Consider the following 16,722-nt stretch of genomic DNA (forward strand, 5'->3'; position numbering starts at 1 on the left):
GTTGTGCCGCGAGACCTTCGGAAAGCAAATAAATAAATGAATGACCGTATCTTTGGCGGAACCCCGCCTCCCCCCGCCCCCCTCGCCCCCCTCCTACGCCGCCTCTGATGAATGATTCGCCGTCTGTGGAGATTTTAGCCAAAACCGGAGGTGCATTCCATATCAAAGCCGTGGCTTTTCAATGGACGGCGCAACTCGCCCTGGAGGGGCACGAACGGCTAAAAAAAAACAGAGTGCGTCAAACTCAATATTCCTGAGTTAAACTCGAGCGTACGCTTGATCAATTTCATTTTTTCGCCCAAAGGAGGCGTGGCCGTCCCTGGCGTTCATTCTTTTCGTGACTGGACGAAATATACTTGGATAGTTAACAGTACTTGGATATTTAACAGTACTTGGATATTTAACAGTACTTGTATATTAGTACTTAGATATTAGTACTTAGATATTAGTACTTAGATATTAAACAGTACTCAGATATTAGTACTTGGATATTAAACAGCACTCAGATATTAGTACTTAGATATTAGTACTTAGATATTAGTACTTAGACAGTAGTACTTAGATATTAGTACTTACATATTAGTACTTAGATAGTAGTACTTAAATATTAGTACTTAGATATTAGTACTTAGATATTAGTACTTAAATATTAGTACTTAGATATTAGTACTTAGATATTAGTACTTAGATATTAAACTGTACTTTGATATTAGTACTTAGATATTAAACTGTACTTTGATATTAGTACTTAGATATTAAACTGTACTTTGATATTAGTACTTAGATATTAGTACTTAGATATTAAACTGTACTTTGATATTAGTACTTAGATATTAGTACTTAGATATTAAACAGTACTTATGTATTAGTACTTAGATATTAAACAGTACTTAGGTATTAGTACTTAGATAATACTTAGATATTAGTACTTAGATAGTACTTAGATATTAGTACTTTTTATATTATATTATATTTTTTATATTAAAAAGTACTTAGATTTTAAACAGTACTTAGATGTTAAACAGTACTTAGATATTAAACAGTACTTAGATATTAAACAGTACTTAGAAATTAGACAGTACTTAGATATTAGACAGTACTTGGATATTAAACAGTACTTAGATATGAAAAAAAGTACTTAGATATTAAACAGTACTTAGATATGAAAAAAGTACTTGGATATTAAACAGTACTTCTATTGCGTAGGCCATGGCTGCCGAGTTGCTGACGGACTTGCGGGAGGTCAAGCGCCAGCTGGCCAAGAAGAGGAGGCTAAGGCGGAGTGCTATGGCGGCGAGAGGCGGACCCTCGGCCAAATCCATCGGCAAAGCCAAATCCGTCGCCGCCTCCATCCTCAACATGTCCGAGAACGATCTGGCTGACATCATGGACTCGGACCAGGTGAGGCCACCTGTGTGGAGCTTGGAATTTGATATTTGTCAGATTTTATTCTATTTACTTTGTACTTTATACTTTTTACTTGAATGATAAGTGATGAGTATGTTAATACTTTAATCTTTTTTTTCTGTTTATGTTTCATATGTACTATTAACGGATGCACTTTTTTATACGTATCATATCTTGTCCTGACCCCGCCCATCTGTCAAATTTTTAAAGTCAATATGGCCCCCGACATCCCTCGTCGTCAATGGCAACCCCGTTGACAAACCCTGCCCTATTCCCACCCCCATCGATTCCTTCCCGCGGCCGTTTTTCCGCAATAAAACTCCAGAAAAGTTTCAACGACATTCATTGGTCTTCATGGCTAATAAAAATCAAAGATCTAAAGCCCCGGCTGTTGAGATGGAAACGCTAAAGATCAATACTGCTAGCGCACCTATAGCAAACGCGTGCCCTCGTCTCCCACTCGTGGATCTCGCCGCTTGTGTCCATTTCGCATACGGCAGCAAAAGATCGGCCAGGGTTGAACGGCTGCAGGCCTTTTTTTTTTTTTTTTTACTCGCCACGCATTGTTCTGCATGTAGATCACCCTTGACACTATTTGTGTTTGAAGACCACCCCCCTTTTGTCTCGCTTCTGATGAGCAACAGCTACTAATTAGCCACGCGCTAAAATTAGCCTGATCTGGGGTGTTAGCGTTAAAAAAAATGGCACCTGTTGTTTCGGGATTAAAGATAAATATTCGCTTCATTTACCGCAATTGTTAAACTTGATGGTAGGTTGGGTTCGTGTGTCGTGGGATTTTGGAACATTGGGCATATATTAGGGGCGTGTCCTTGAGAAGAAATCGGTTAAAAATAAATAAATTAAAAAATCGGATTTTTGAATGAAAACAAACTATCCTGGTTATGACATCACAACCAGAATTGATGCTAATTTCTAGATTTTTAGTGCTATGCTAGTTTAGCTATCAGAATGACATACTAATATCATGAGAAAAAAATTCTAAAAAAATCAGATTTTTAAATGTAAACAAACTATTCTGGTTGTGACATCACAACCAGAATTGATGCTAATTACTAGCTTTTTAGCGCTATGCTAGCTTAGCTACCAGAATGACGTACTAATAACATGAGAAAACTAGTTGATAGCATGCTAGCTAAAAATCAGCTTATTCCATCTATGAAAATGATAGATTTTTTTGGTGGGCGGGGCCAACAAAAACCCGAGAAAAAAAAGTAATACTAAAAATCTCATTTTAAATATTGAATCCTTCCCTAAAAGTATACTTTCCTTTCATTTTAAAGTTATTTCATAGCAACTTTAAGTCATTTTTTGGCGTGTTTTATGACGTCATTTGAAACATTATAATATAATAAATTATCGTAAAGTAATTAGCGATACTATCTGCCCAATCAAAGTAGTTTTTTACTTTAAAATACTCAGGCTTACAGGCTCTAGGCTTACCCGGTTTTTGATTTTAAGGTTGTTTTTTTCTTAAACCCACACAAAAACTGTCTTTCTCCAATGACAGTGCCAGACTTGTGGCTTCATTTTGGAACATTAGCACCTGGATTTTAGCTACCCGACTCTTGACTTGGTGGTTTTACTCCAAACGTGGGTAAACATCAACTGGCGTCCGTCCAGTCTCGGGGGACAACCCCTCAAGGTCCACGTTTGGATAAATAGTAGCGCCCAGTTTCTTTAGCTTTCTGTTATTTATCTTTCTAATAGTGCATCATATGTCCGTTTATTTATTTTATTTTTTTCACAGGGGACAGAGGCTCTTTCAGATTTGCGCCAAGATCAGGAATGGTTGGACTATCTACACCAAATCTTACAGCAGAAGGTAAGCTTTGTTTACCCGCATTTCCGTGATGTCTCATTTTAACCGCGGGGGATCTGGGATGGTAATTGAAGTCGTTTTTACGTTCACTTTCCAGAGTATTGTCAGAGGGTGTTTGTGTATTTCAGTGGATTTCATTGGACTTGTGTTATTGGTTGTGTAGTAGGCGGGGTTAGATGTACAAATTGTTTTGTACTGTAGTAAACTGGAGAGTGGAGAATTCAGCCTAAGCAGTCTAATTCAAAGAATCGAAGCATTTGTTTAAATCATGTTTTCCTATCGTGACTCATCATAGGCAAAATGAGTCAGTATAGGCGAGTCTGCAAAATGAGTCGGTATTGCAGAATCTGCAAAATGAGTCGGTATAAGTGAATCCGCAAAAAGAGTCGGTATAGTTGTATCCGCAAAATGAGTCGGTATAGGCGAATCCTACAAAAATGAGTCGGTATAGGCAAATCCGCAAAATATATTTAGAAAAATTGGGGGCGTGTCCTCAAGAAATTGGGTAAAAAAAAATCATTCAAAAAGATTGGATTTTTAAATGTAAATAAACTATTCTGGTAATCCTACAAAATGACTCGGTCGGTATAGGTGAATCCGCAAAATGAGTCAGTATACGCTAATCCGCAAAATGAGTCGGTTTAGGCGAATCCACAAAATGAGTCGGTATAGGCAAATCCGCATAATGATTCAGTATAAGTGAATCCGCAAAATGAGTCGGTATAGGCGAATCTGCAAAATGAGTCGGTATATAGGCAAATCCCCAAAATGAGTGGTTATAAACGAATCCGCAAAATGAGTCGGTACAGGCGAATCCCCAAAATGACTCTAACTCGACTCACTAAAAAACAAACCTTCGCCACGCCTCTCATTCTTCAATAACAACCAATGACTGCACTTATGTCAAAAAAAAAACATCGCAAAATACCAAACACCACCCGACCCCCACCTCCAAACTCCGCCACCCAAACCTCCCCATCACAACCCTCACCCCCAACGCTCCCTCTCTCCAACCCACACCAAACCCAACATCATCAAGTCACTACCCCCCATCTCAACCCCCCCCCCCCCCCACCCCCCCATTTAAATGTAAAAACACCACCAAATAATTTTCCAATTTTCCCCTTGGAGGCATAACCATATCTTCCCTTACAAATAAATAAATAACACAAAACAATATCCCACTAGTCCACCAGTGCTTTCTGTCAACGTCTGCTCACTGTGATGTACGCACGCGGTGGCGTACTCGCGTTGATGTCAGCGCACCGCCGCGGGCACTGATGCGTCGCCTCCGCACCACGACACACAGTTCTCTTGTTCCCCAGATCTTCTTCTGACCTTTCCACCTTTCTCATCCCCCTCCCACACAAACCCACACACACATATCCGCACATACACACTATGAACTTGAATCCATGTTTTTCCCTTCTAGCTGGACAGCTTTCAGTCCCTCTTCTCTGTCTATCTCTGCCGTCCTGCCCTGTCCCACATTTCTCTCTCTCTCTCTGTCTTTGGCTCAGACCCCGAGGCAGCTTGTTAGTGGGGAACTAAATATTGATTTGGCGGGTCTGTCGATGCCGGGAGAATGAGCTAGCGTCCACCAGAGACCTCGGCACCGGCAGCCTGCTATCGACGTTTTCCGTGGGCAGAACAGGGGTGAAAAGGAGGGGTGGCCAAGAGGAAGACGAGGGGGGAGGGCGGCGGGATTGTGAGGAAGAGAAGAGCCGAGTATGACAAGTCTGAGACTTGCCCCCCGGGTCCCCACGGGGATGGCTGGGACCCGTGCCGTCACCCCGCGACCCCCTCCTGGACTTTTTCTATCTGCTTTCAAGTCCGTCTTGTTCTGTTTTTTATTTATTTTTAGTTTTTTTTACTTGATTTGTTTGGAGAGTTAGCTTATCTGTCTTGGTTTTTCGTCCAATGGCAGCTATGTTGTGGTGGTTAGCTTATTTTTTTGTTTTGTTTTGTTAAGCACATTATTTTTTGTAGTACTACTTTTTGTAGTAGTCTTTTTTTTTTGCGGTGTAGGATTTGGACTTTTTGGCGTCCGATACAGTAATTTCCGTGTTCTTCTTTTTTAGAATCTAATGATAGTAACATGTGTAGTAAATATTTTTTTTTTAATTTTATCTCTGATTTGATTTTTTTTTTACTGAATTTGATACTTTCAGTCCAGTAAAAATCATAATGTAACCATTAAATGACAAATCATATTTCTAATAAAGTGAGTTCTGCTGGTACTGCCTCCAAAAAAAACTGTTGACTGTATCATAACAATAAGAGCATTCAATTCAAATACAGAAGTTTTTTTTAGGAGGTGGTACTAGCAGAACTCACTTAAATAGAAATATGTTTATTTATTTAATGGTTTGGTTATTTTAACTGGACTGAAAGTATCAAATCTAGTAAAAAAGAAAAATCAAATCAGGTCTAACTTTAATAGAAGTATCATTAGTCATTTAATGGTTATATTATTATTTTTACTGGCCTAAAAATATCAAATCCAGTAAAAAAAAAATTACTCAGTTATATTTTATCCTTCATTTTAAACATCTGTGACAATTCCTTTCCAACCCTACTTTTCCTAATTATTTGTTAATTAATAATTTTAAATTATTGCATGTCTTTATCATAAATTTCCAAAAAAAAACTTCATTTCATGTTATTTAATTCACAAAAAACAAGCTCCTCAAGTACCTACTACCTACATAACCACCAATTATTTAATCTCTATCATTTCAGGTCATTTTTTCTCGTTTTAATACTTCATATCCCCCAATAAAAGGGCAGTAAAGACCTCTTGTAAAACACAGTTCCCAAAAAAATATATATATAGTCAGGCAGTCATCTCCCATCTGCGTCTTCTTCTTCTCCTCCTTCCCCGTCATTGCTTATGAAAAGCTCAGCGAGCAGAACATGGTTGAAGTCAACTCTCCCACCGCCGCCGCCTGTCACCGTCACCGTGACACTAATAGCACTCTTGGCCTAATGGTGATATCATTCCTTTCTACGCCACGCTTCCCCAAATAAGAAGACAGCCAGGAAGAGTACCAGAGACGGACGCTGTCCTTTTAACTGGCTGGGCTGTCACCCGAGCGAGACGAGGACACAGGCGTCTTCCGCTTGTCACGGGTACAGTCTAATAGAGCTGCCGCTGGGACGTTGCTTTATTATCTCTGTGGCCCTGTCGATAGTCCGAGCATCACTCACTTGGTCACAGTGTATGTGTATGTGTGGATGGGTGTGCGTGTGTGGATGGGTGTGCGGGTATGTTAGTAACAGTCAGGGCCATTGTTCTCTGTGGCTGTCATGTTCAGCCACATGTCAACTTAACAAGAGAAGCAAATGGTCAGTGGTAGCAGCATAGATGGGTGGAAGAGTGGGCGGGGCAGGTTAGATTTGGCTTGTTTGGTGAAGTTTTTGTTGTTTTTTGAAAAATATGATTGTTGTTTTTAAGTTAGAGTGGATGGGGGAGTTTGGTTGTTAGAATGATTTTGGTTGTTTTTTTTAAGGGAAATGACATGTTTTGTTGTTTTGTTGTCATTGTTTTGGAGATGTTTGTGTCTAATTTGGGTTGTTTTTTGTTGTTTTAAAAAAAATATGATTGATGTTTTTAAGTTAGTTAGAGTGAATGGGTTTTGATTCGGTTTTTAGATTGATTATGGTTGTTTTTTTAAGGGAAATTAGATGTCTGTTGATTTTGTTATTGTTTTTGGAAATGTTTGTGTCTGAATTGGGGGTGTCAGGTGGGCGGGGCATGTCAAAATTTTGGTTGTTTGGTGAAGCAGTTTTTGTTGTTTTTTAAAAGATGGATTGATGTTTTTAAGTTAGTTAGAGTGAATGGGTGAGTTTGGTTGTTAGATTGATTTTGGTTGTTTTTTAAGGGAAATAAGCTGTTTTTGTTGTTTTTTTGTTATTGTTTTTGGAAATGTTTGTGTCTGAATTGCGGGTGTTGGGTGGGCGGAGCATGTCAAAATGTTGGTTGTTCAGTGAGGCAGTTTTTGGTTGTTGTTTTTTAAAGGATAGATGTTTTTAAGTTAGAGTGAATGGGTGAATTTGGTTTTTAGATTGATTTTGGTTGTTTTTTTCAGGGAAATTACATGTCTTTGTTGATTTTTTTTATTGTTTTGGAGATTATTTTGTTTGAATTGGGGTGTTTTAAGGGGTGTCCAAATCCTAGCCCGAGCAGACCCAGTCGGGGAATCAAACCCAGAACCCCCAAACGCTCCACCCAAACATATCCACCATCCATTCCCTTTAAAAGTAGGACCAACTCCGTCATTGCAGCCCATGGCGAATAACACCGAAGATGAAGCGTCCGCTCGTGTTGGCCACGGGGGTGCCGGCACCGACCCGGGGAAGCATTGATTTAATTGCCTTTGGTTTATTTGCGGACTCCTAATTATCGAATAGAGGTAGATTTTAATGGGCCGAGTCTTTATGAAGACGGGGAAATGAGCCACCGCCTTTCCACCGCTCGGCCAATAATGAAACGGAGAGAAGCGCGTTCCCCGCAGATCATTTTCAGACTCATTTCCAACGCCGCCTCATGACAGTACATTAACATTTAAAAAGTCATCCGCTATGTTGATTTCTTTACGACAGGACAGCGGCTTCACCTGCCCGGGGCCCGCTAATATTTACTCAGCTACGGCACCCCCGGGAGACAGCGGCGAGCGGGTTGAACAACGGGCCGGCGTGGAGACAAGCCGAACCAATCTGGAAGGGGGCAAAGCCATAAAACGATTCGGCTCTTTGCGGATTGGCTCTTTACGAATTGACTCCGTAACTTTGGGAGTGGGAGGAAAAAAACGGGGGGTGCCGTAGTTCACCGCCGCTAAGTAATACGCTTAATTTGTGTCATTGTACATCAAAGACACCGCCGCGGCGCCCGGGAAGAAAAAGTTTTATTGTTGCGAGGCGGCGCGTCACGTTCTGTGGCTCATTACGGCTCGGTAATGACAACGAACGGCTCTTCTCCACAAAGGGAAGGGACTCTAATTAAGATTCGTTTAATTATTCCGCTAATTAAATCTTTTTGGGTTCCTCTAAGTGTGTTTGTAGAAGTGTGGAGGGAACTGGAGACACGTGGCTTTGTTTTTTTTAAGGGAAATGTGTCGCAACGCGGTGGCTTGAGGGTTTTCGTTGTTGTTGTTGTTTGTTTTTGTTTGGCTCGTTAAAGTGACTCTCAATAGGAGTTGAATCAACATAGGAGTTTTTTGTGTGTTTATGTGCTGTTTAATGTCTTAATATGGAATATTTTTAACCAATTAGAGGGCTCTTATTTATTATTACATATATTACATGGATTTCTTAATTTAAACATTAAAAAATAAGGAGTAGAAAATAATATAATTGGTAAATGGCTTGAAAACTAAAAAAAGACGACAAAAATTGAGTAAAAATGATTTTTATTGGATATTTTTAGCTGTATTTCCATCCCTTTTTGTTTTATATGATTTTAAATCATATCATAATCAAATAAATAGAAAAATATATAATAAAATCTAAATAAGAGAATATTTGCATTTGAATGAATAAAAACATTATTTTTTAAATTATATCTACATACGACATATTTAGTAAAAAAAATCATCTAAAAAAAATAAATTAAACAACAGCAGTTAGCACGCTCGCTAAGCAATTAGCATGCTAGCCAAGCAGTTAGCGCTTCAGCCTCACAGTTCTATGTTCATGCGTTCGATCCCAGGTAATTTCCATGTGTGGGTTTTCTCCGGGTACTCCAAATTTCCTCCCAAAAATCCCCAAAACATTCATGCTAAGCTAAGCTAACATATTCAACCCTCCAAATTCCCCCTAGTAGCTATAATTGGTTTATAACTCTCATTGTCCCCCCGCCATTGGCTTACCACCAATTCACTGTCTCCCTGTAGTTCACTGGGACATGCTCCAGCACCCCCACGACCTTTATAAAAACATATAACACTACCATTAACATTTCTCACCATCCTATCCAATTCCAACCTTTGCTAAACTTCCCCAACTTTTCAACCCATCAATCCCCTCTGTGACCCCGCCTTCCCTTGTTGCTAAACCCCGCCCACCCCTGGTTGAGTCTCCTTTCCTACAGGGAGCACCCACCTTTCTATCTTTTGAAACCCCTAGTGGTCCCTCCCGAATCACCTCGTCTTTCTCACCTAATGAGTTCGGCAACCTGAAACAAAGCACCGGTACTTCCCCGTGTTTAATCTAGGGCGTATTTAGGTCAGATCCCTAACAAATGCGCGGCGTGCACCAAAAAAACCATGTTTCCAAACAACGTATCAAGCACAGGAGAGCTTTTTAATTACACTACGTGTGGCCCCAAGTGTCCAATTCCCTTTCATATCCGTCTCCAGAGGACTGGCAGGGGGAGAAAGGAGGGATCGGTGCTGCTGCGGGGAGAAGGTAATTATGGGATGGAGAATAGGCTGCTAGGCGCCTTAGTGTTTCTCTTACCTGAGCCCCCCCTGCTTTGCAAATGTGACATATTCATTATCGGGGATAATCAAATGCAGGCTTTTTTAGATGCCTTTGTGCTTGGACTTTCTTCATTTATCTTGTTGTTTTTGTTGTTGTTGTTTTTGTTGCGGTTGTTATTCCCCTGTTTGAGACATTTGATTTTCAAACAAAAGTGAGAAGATCAAAGATCAGAGGTAGGTTTGTTTTTCTTCGCCTCACCTTGAATGGTGGCCTACATCGGAACATGTTAGTTGACTTGATGGGGGGGGGGGGGTTCCGTGTTTGAGTCCTGGGCTTTAGTTTCAGGTGGAAATTTGGGCAAGGAGCCACCGTGTCGCCATTCTGGGTCGAAAATGTCTGTAGACCGTCATTCGTCACGTAGTTTTAAACCAGTTTTTTTAATTTTTCTGAGTGTGCTTAACATAACTTTGTTGTGAGTGTGCTTAACATAACTTTGTTGTGGGTGTGCTTAACATAACTTTGTTGTGAGTGTGCTTAACATAACTCTGTTCTGAGTGTGCTTAACATAACTTTGTTCTGAGTGTGCTTAACATATTTTTTCCCCGAGTGTGCTTAACATATTTTCCGAGTGTGCTTAACATTACGTTGTTCTGAGTGTGCTTAACATAACTTTTTTCCGAGTGTGCTTAACATAACTTTTTTCCGAGTGTGCTTAACATAACTTTGTTCCGAGTGTGCTTAACATAACTTTGTTTTGAGTGTTCTTAACATAACTTTGTTCTGAGTGTGCCTAACATAACATTGATCTGAGTGTGCCTAACATAACTGTTCTGAGTGTGCCTAACATAACATTGTTCTGAGTGTACCTAACATAACTTTTTTCTTTTTTTATCACCAAAAATTGTTCGCCGTTTCAACTTCCAAATGAGTCATAGTTATAGATTTTCAATTTTCATCTCCATGACAAATAGCCTGTTTTTAACTTAGCCCGTTTTAGCTACCCGGCAACCGCTGTCTCCCAAATTGAGCCCTTGAAAATAATTGCGCTAACTCGTTCCGAGGGACAAGACGCAAGAACCAAAACGATGCTGCTGTTTTCCCATGTTCACAGAAAAAGTTGCTGCGAAAACACCTAACAGCAGACAATAGCCACCGGAGCGCCGCAAAGTCCGTCGCCCCGAGGCGCGCCGCGGGCTACGGAATAGCCGCGTTCTTTAATTGGCCGAGCGCCCGGCGTCCTTGTCCTCGCACACGCTCGCCGGCGTCAGTGTCAGTGGCTTTGCGTGTCAGTTCGCCGGGAAAACATCTTCAACGAATCGTAGACGCCCAAAAGGTCGACTCCGCGGGGCCTGTTGAATAGTAATGGACGTGAGTTACCGCGGGTTAACGCCGCCGTAACAATTTGCCCGTCGCCGAGGGGGACGGGACCTTTTCGCGAGAGAGGAGTCGGACGCCGCTCGCCGCCGCCGAAGGGGACGGTGAGGCCCGGCTAAATCAAATGTAGCATAACATTAACGGGCGGCCGCTGACACCTTTGCCTTAAGCGGCCCGGGGGATGAGGTTGAGCAGCTGTGCGCTTGGAAAAAAAATACACTGCGGGCTATATGGCGGGTGGACGGGCGGCTGGGGGGATCGGGCTCAATGCCATTTTTGCATTCAAATAGGTAGGTTTTGTCATATTTTTGGGTTTTTTTTATGAGGATTTATAGGTTGCTTGTTTAAGGGGCTGTTCAATGGGTGGGATTGAGGGGCAGAGGCCCCCCTGAATTTAATCGTTTTGTAAATATTGGGGAATATTAGATTGTTAGGAAATGAGGGGGTGATGTAACTGGATGGGATTTTTTGAGGGTTTTTTGTGAGAATTTTTGTGTTGTTGTTTTTAAGTGTTGTGTACTTATAGAAGCAGATTTTTAAAAGAATGGGGTGGGCGTATAGTCAGTTTTTTCTAATGATTGTGTTGTTATGAAATTAGGGATTTGTAGGAGTTTTATTAAGTGCTGAAAACACAAATTATGACGAAAAATTTTGAGTGAAAATTGAATATTTTTGGGGCAGTTTGTTTTGACTGCAAGGTAGATGCCCCTAAATTTAGTTGCTTTGCTATTATGTATTGTTTGGTTAAAAAAAATCAAATTTCTGGTAAAAAAAAAAAAAAAAACATATATATAATATATATATATAAAAAAGTGCATCCGTTAACAGTACATATGAAACATAAAAAAGGACTAAAGTATTAACATACTCATCACACATCATTAAAGTAAAAAGTATAAAGTACAAAGTAAAGTAAAAAGGAATGTATTAAAAAATATTAAAATATCCTTTAAAAAAAGATAGAGGGTCAGTAAAACACCAAAAAAACATGTGCACACAGCTACTGAATTCCGTGTGACAGTGCCATCTTGGGGTAATAAAAAAAATAACAAAAATTGGACAAAGTTGGCGGACCGGATTAAAATGCCTAACGGGGCCGTATTTAGCCCGCGGGCCGTATGTTTGCCCTAACCCCAACCCCACTTTTTTTATGTATTTATTTATTTTTTTTGTTCTTGTTTTGGCAGATCCCTTCAGCCGGCCAGCTAATGGAGGCTTTGCGTGCGAAGTTGAAGGAGAGGAAAGTGCTGACGGAAGAACTGGCCACGCTGGCGGCGGCGGCGGCGGAAGACGCCGTCAGCGAAAAAGCTTGACTCCCCGGCCCGACCCAGGCTGGGAAAACTGTCATCCTCTACCCGAAAAATAAGCCCCCACCCCACCCGTCCGTCCCGGGGCTCCGCCCCTCGTCGGGAAGTCGGAGTGAGCCGAAACGTCGGACCCGCTGCGGGCCGAGCTTTTGTAATGAGCCCCTCAACATCTGCGTTAGGGAAGCGCCAAAGTGGTCAATACGCCCAGGCTTTGGCTAATTGTTCCGTTTTGGGCTTGAGCGCCACCTGGAGAACTTTTCAAGGACAGGACCTTGATGGGGTGGGGGGGTGTTGTTAATGCCTGCTTGGCACTTTGAGTAGGATTAGTAGGGAAAAATATAGACGTATATACATCTATAATGGGTAATTTGAAGTGGCGCGGTGGTGGAGTGGGTAGCATGTCCGCTTCATGGTTCTGAGATCGAGGGTTCAAACCCCACTGCAGGATCTGACCATGTAGAATTTGATGGGACTCCAGCATGGGTTTTCTTTGTGTACTACACTTTTTTTCCTGATTATCTTATGCAGAGTTTGCATGGACTCATATGTGGGTTTTCTCTGGGTGCTCCACTTTCTCTCTAACCATCTTGTGCAAAGTTTGCGTGGGTTTTGTCCGGGTACTCTGCCTTTTCCCTGACCATCTCATGCAGTTTTGCATGGACTCCTACGGGTTTTTTTCGGGTGGTCCATTTTTTTCCTGACCATCTTTGCAGAGTTTGCATGGCTTTTGTCCAGGGTACTCCACTTTCATCCTGACCATCTTATGTGGAGTTTGTATGGCTTTTGTCCGGGTACTCCACTTTTTTTAACATCTTATGAGTTTGCATGCACTCCTACATGGCTTTTGTCCAGGTACTCCACTTTCTCCCTAACCATCTTATACAAAGTTTCCATGCCTTTTATCCGGGTACTCCACCTTCTCCCCAACCATCTTCTACAGACTTTGCATGCACCCCTCCATGACTTTTATCCGCGTACTCCACTTTCTCCCCAACCATCTTATGCATACTTTACATGAACTCCTCCATGGCTTTTATCCGGGTACTCCACTATCTCCCCACACCTCAAAAACAACCACACTACTCTACCTTATCAAACACCCCAAATACTCCCTACCTAAATTGTTTCTTCCTCTCCCTGCACCCTACAATTGGCTAACCAACCCAAATCAAACCCCCCACCACCCCACCCTAGTCCCCATAGCTCACTAAAATACGCTCCAGCACCCCCTTACCAATTATTTATCAACAAACAACCTACTATAGACACATTTCCCTATCCATTTCTCAATGTACTTTTTAACCCAACCTGTAAATACTCTCTCTTATTAACTTATTGAATCTCTCAATTAAAACTACAACCCAGCCGCCATTTTCTCCCACTACCACTCTCCACGGCTAAAACGCGGGTGACCACCCAATCCTCAACACACCTTCCCCATCCTCTCCGAAACAACCTCATCTTTTTGTGTTTGCATCTTCCATCTTCCACATTACACATCATTAAGAATCCTCCCTCCCCCCTCCCTCCCCATCCCGTTACGGAATTACCCCCCAAAAAAACCCACTTAGGAATCCCCTCCCCTCCCCTTCCATGCCGCCAGCTTCAGCATATGCTAATGACATGGTTTTTCCTTTATCTTTTTATAATAAAGGATTAAACCGGGACCGTCTCCTCCTGCATCTCGGGGACCAATTTAGCCCAGATCCAGGAGAGACGAACCCTAGTGGTTAATTACCATTCATTAACATAGTTTGCATCTCCTGCGCCCCAATACCCACGAGCCGGCCATTGTCAATATTTGTCCCGTATAAATTTGACGCCCCCCTTTTGTCGCTGTCGCTAATAACAAACATTAATAACTAGCGGCCATTTTTTTGCGTGCTCAACACGTTCCGGCGACATTTTCCCGGGCGCCGAGGGTTTAATTAACCTGGCCTTGCCTCCGACACCCCCCGATGTTAAAACGTGTCCCGTTTTTTTTCCCTGAGCGTCGTAATGGAGCGGATTTTTCTGTTTTTTTTTGTTCCCCCCACGTTTGTGTCTTCTTCTTCTACTTGTCTGTCCTTGTTCTGCTCTCATTAAGAAGGAGGCGTCCGCCGGGAGCGACTTTGATCGCTTCTTCCAAATTCAGACTTTCTCTCGCCCTCTTTATTCATTCCGCCGCAGTCAAGTCGGTGTCATTTCCCCTCCTCTTATCCCCTTGTCTCCATTTTTTTTTTACTTTCTCAACTTTGTGAAAGAGCCCATCAAGGTCAAGACTTTTGCCTTTGACTCTACTTAAGTCTCTTTCTCTCTTTTGGAGGTTTTGTTAACAGTGTATTGAATAATATATTGTAAGTATATTTCTGCATTTTTACTTACGCTTATCCTCACCAGGGTGGCGGGGGTGCTGGAGCCTATGCCAGCCAACTTTGGGTACTTGGTTGGGGACATTGTGAGTTGAATGCCAGACTGTGTATATACACATATACATATATACACATGCATACACGTATATATACCAAAATATACATATATATATACACATATACTTATAAACACATATATACAAATAAATACATACAAACACACATACATATGTACATATATATACACATATACACATGTATACACATATACAAATAAATACATACAAACACATATACACATTTATACACATATATACACAAATATACAAATAAATACATATATATACACACATGTATACACATATATACAAATAAATACATATATATACAAATGCATATATACAAATGCATATATACACATACATATATACACATGTATACACTTTTATATACAAAAAAAAACACATATATGTACACATATATGCATACATATAAACATATCCACATACATATCTACACATATACATACATATATGTATATATAATCTGGAAAAAAACTACAAATGGTCTTTTTTTAAAAATGAATCAATTTTTTTAAGCAAATTTTATCTTAATAGTGATGAGATTTTCAAATACTATTTTTGTATGTATATATTTATATAATGTAGCATCGTGTGCAAGTGGCTAGTACGTTTGCCTCACAGTTCTAAGGTCAAAGGTCAACCCTGGGTACCTTGGGTACATGTATGGAGGTAGGCCCTTATGTGTTAGAGTTTGTCTCCCTGTGTTCTGTGATTGGCTGGTCACCCATTCAGGGTGTCCTCTGCCTACTTTTTGTCAACAACAACAAAAAATAACATCTGACAAATGTTATACCCGGACATTTCCCTTTAGGAGCCTCAAAATAAGGATTTGGACAATTCCACAAAAGTCTCAAAACGTCAAATCGACGATAAGAAGAAACTGCGGTATTTATACCTGATTATTCCTTCTAAAGTCCCCCAAAAAATCTGAACCCCTTCTAATTAGACTCATCTTTTGATAAGGACCCATCCTTCCCCGGTGACTCAAACATGGAGGTTACAAGCACCATACTAGCGAAGTAAACACTGCATTATATATGCGTCAAAAACGCATTTGGCTGCTTTTCCCGCGTTCGCTTGTTATCCGCAAAACGCCTGCCAAACGTCTACGGCGAGCAAATATCAAAGCGAGACGTTGGCAACGTGAAGTATGTCAGAGACACAAAGTCACCACCAAAGAGACGCTTTCATTGTCAAAATCGGAACACCCGTTGTTTTTGGGAGGACGACTTTTATCCTGACTTTCCAAGATGGCCGCTTGGTAAACATATCCACACACACACCCACACACAAAAGTGCATTGGACCACCTGAGGTAATCTGAACCTTCTTTTTTTTTCCCAGAGTCGACAACAAAGACGTGTTTGTATGCATAATGCGAACGCATGGTCGCCCCGGTACTACCCCCCTCCGGCACCCCCCACCCCGGTCGGCGAACACAGGTGGAGCAGGGCCAGCATCCCTGGGACCAATTAGAGCCCAGCGCAGGTACATTAGCATGTTGGAACGAAAGGCCGTAGAGAGGATAGGGGGCTTTGAAAAAAAGTATTGTGATTTGAGTTGTGAGCTGTCGCTAGGTAGATTTTTGCTTTGAGTTGAGAGTCTAGATCATTTAACTTGTTAGCCTAGACGTCTACTCGGATGTGGGAAGGGTTTTAGTTTACGTTCGGGTGGATTGAAGGTCTACTAAATGGGAAAATTGGGGAATGTTTTTTAAAAAATAGTTGCAGTATCTCCTTGTCTCCGGTAGAGGGCGTGTAAAAAGTCAATAATTATTATCTCGGTTCTGGTTATAAAAAAATAGTGTCATCACTCTTAAGTTAATATACAATTTCCTTAAAGAGTATAATTCCTTTATTAAAAAAGATAATTTTTATGAAGACGTTTTTTATAGAATTCTTAAATATTATTTACAAAATGCCCACCACAGCTGTGTTA

The 16,722-nt window shown here is 41.0% G+C and overlaps 1 protein-coding gene across 1 annotated transcript in view; it reads left to right on the forward strand.

Moving 5' to 3' along the window:
- The window catches only part of cntln (centlein, centrosomal protein), a 33,579-nt gene extending 19,768 nt beyond the window's left edge, over window positions 1–13,811 (forward strand). Inside the window, exons 9-11 of the mRNA XM_077719144.1 lie at window positions 1,207–1,401; window positions 3,176–3,250; window positions 12,232–13,811. Of these exons, the coding sequence (XP_077575270.1) occupies window positions 1,207–1,401; window positions 3,176–3,250; window positions 12,232–12,357 (396 nt within the window). The 3' untranslated portion in view covers window positions 12,358–13,811. The remainder of the gene's footprint in view (window positions 1–1,206; window positions 1,402–3,175; window positions 3,251–12,231) is intronic.
- Window positions 13,812–16,722: the final 2,911 nt, after the last annotated feature.

The sequence above is a fragment of the Stigmatopora nigra genome, chromosome 6 (genome assembly GCF_051989575.1).
Source record: "Stigmatopora nigra isolate UIUO_SnigA chromosome 6, RoL_Snig_1.1, whole genome shotgun sequence".
Classification (NCBI taxonomy): domain Eukaryota; kingdom Metazoa; phylum Chordata; class Actinopteri; order Syngnathiformes; family Syngnathidae; genus Stigmatopora; species Stigmatopora nigra.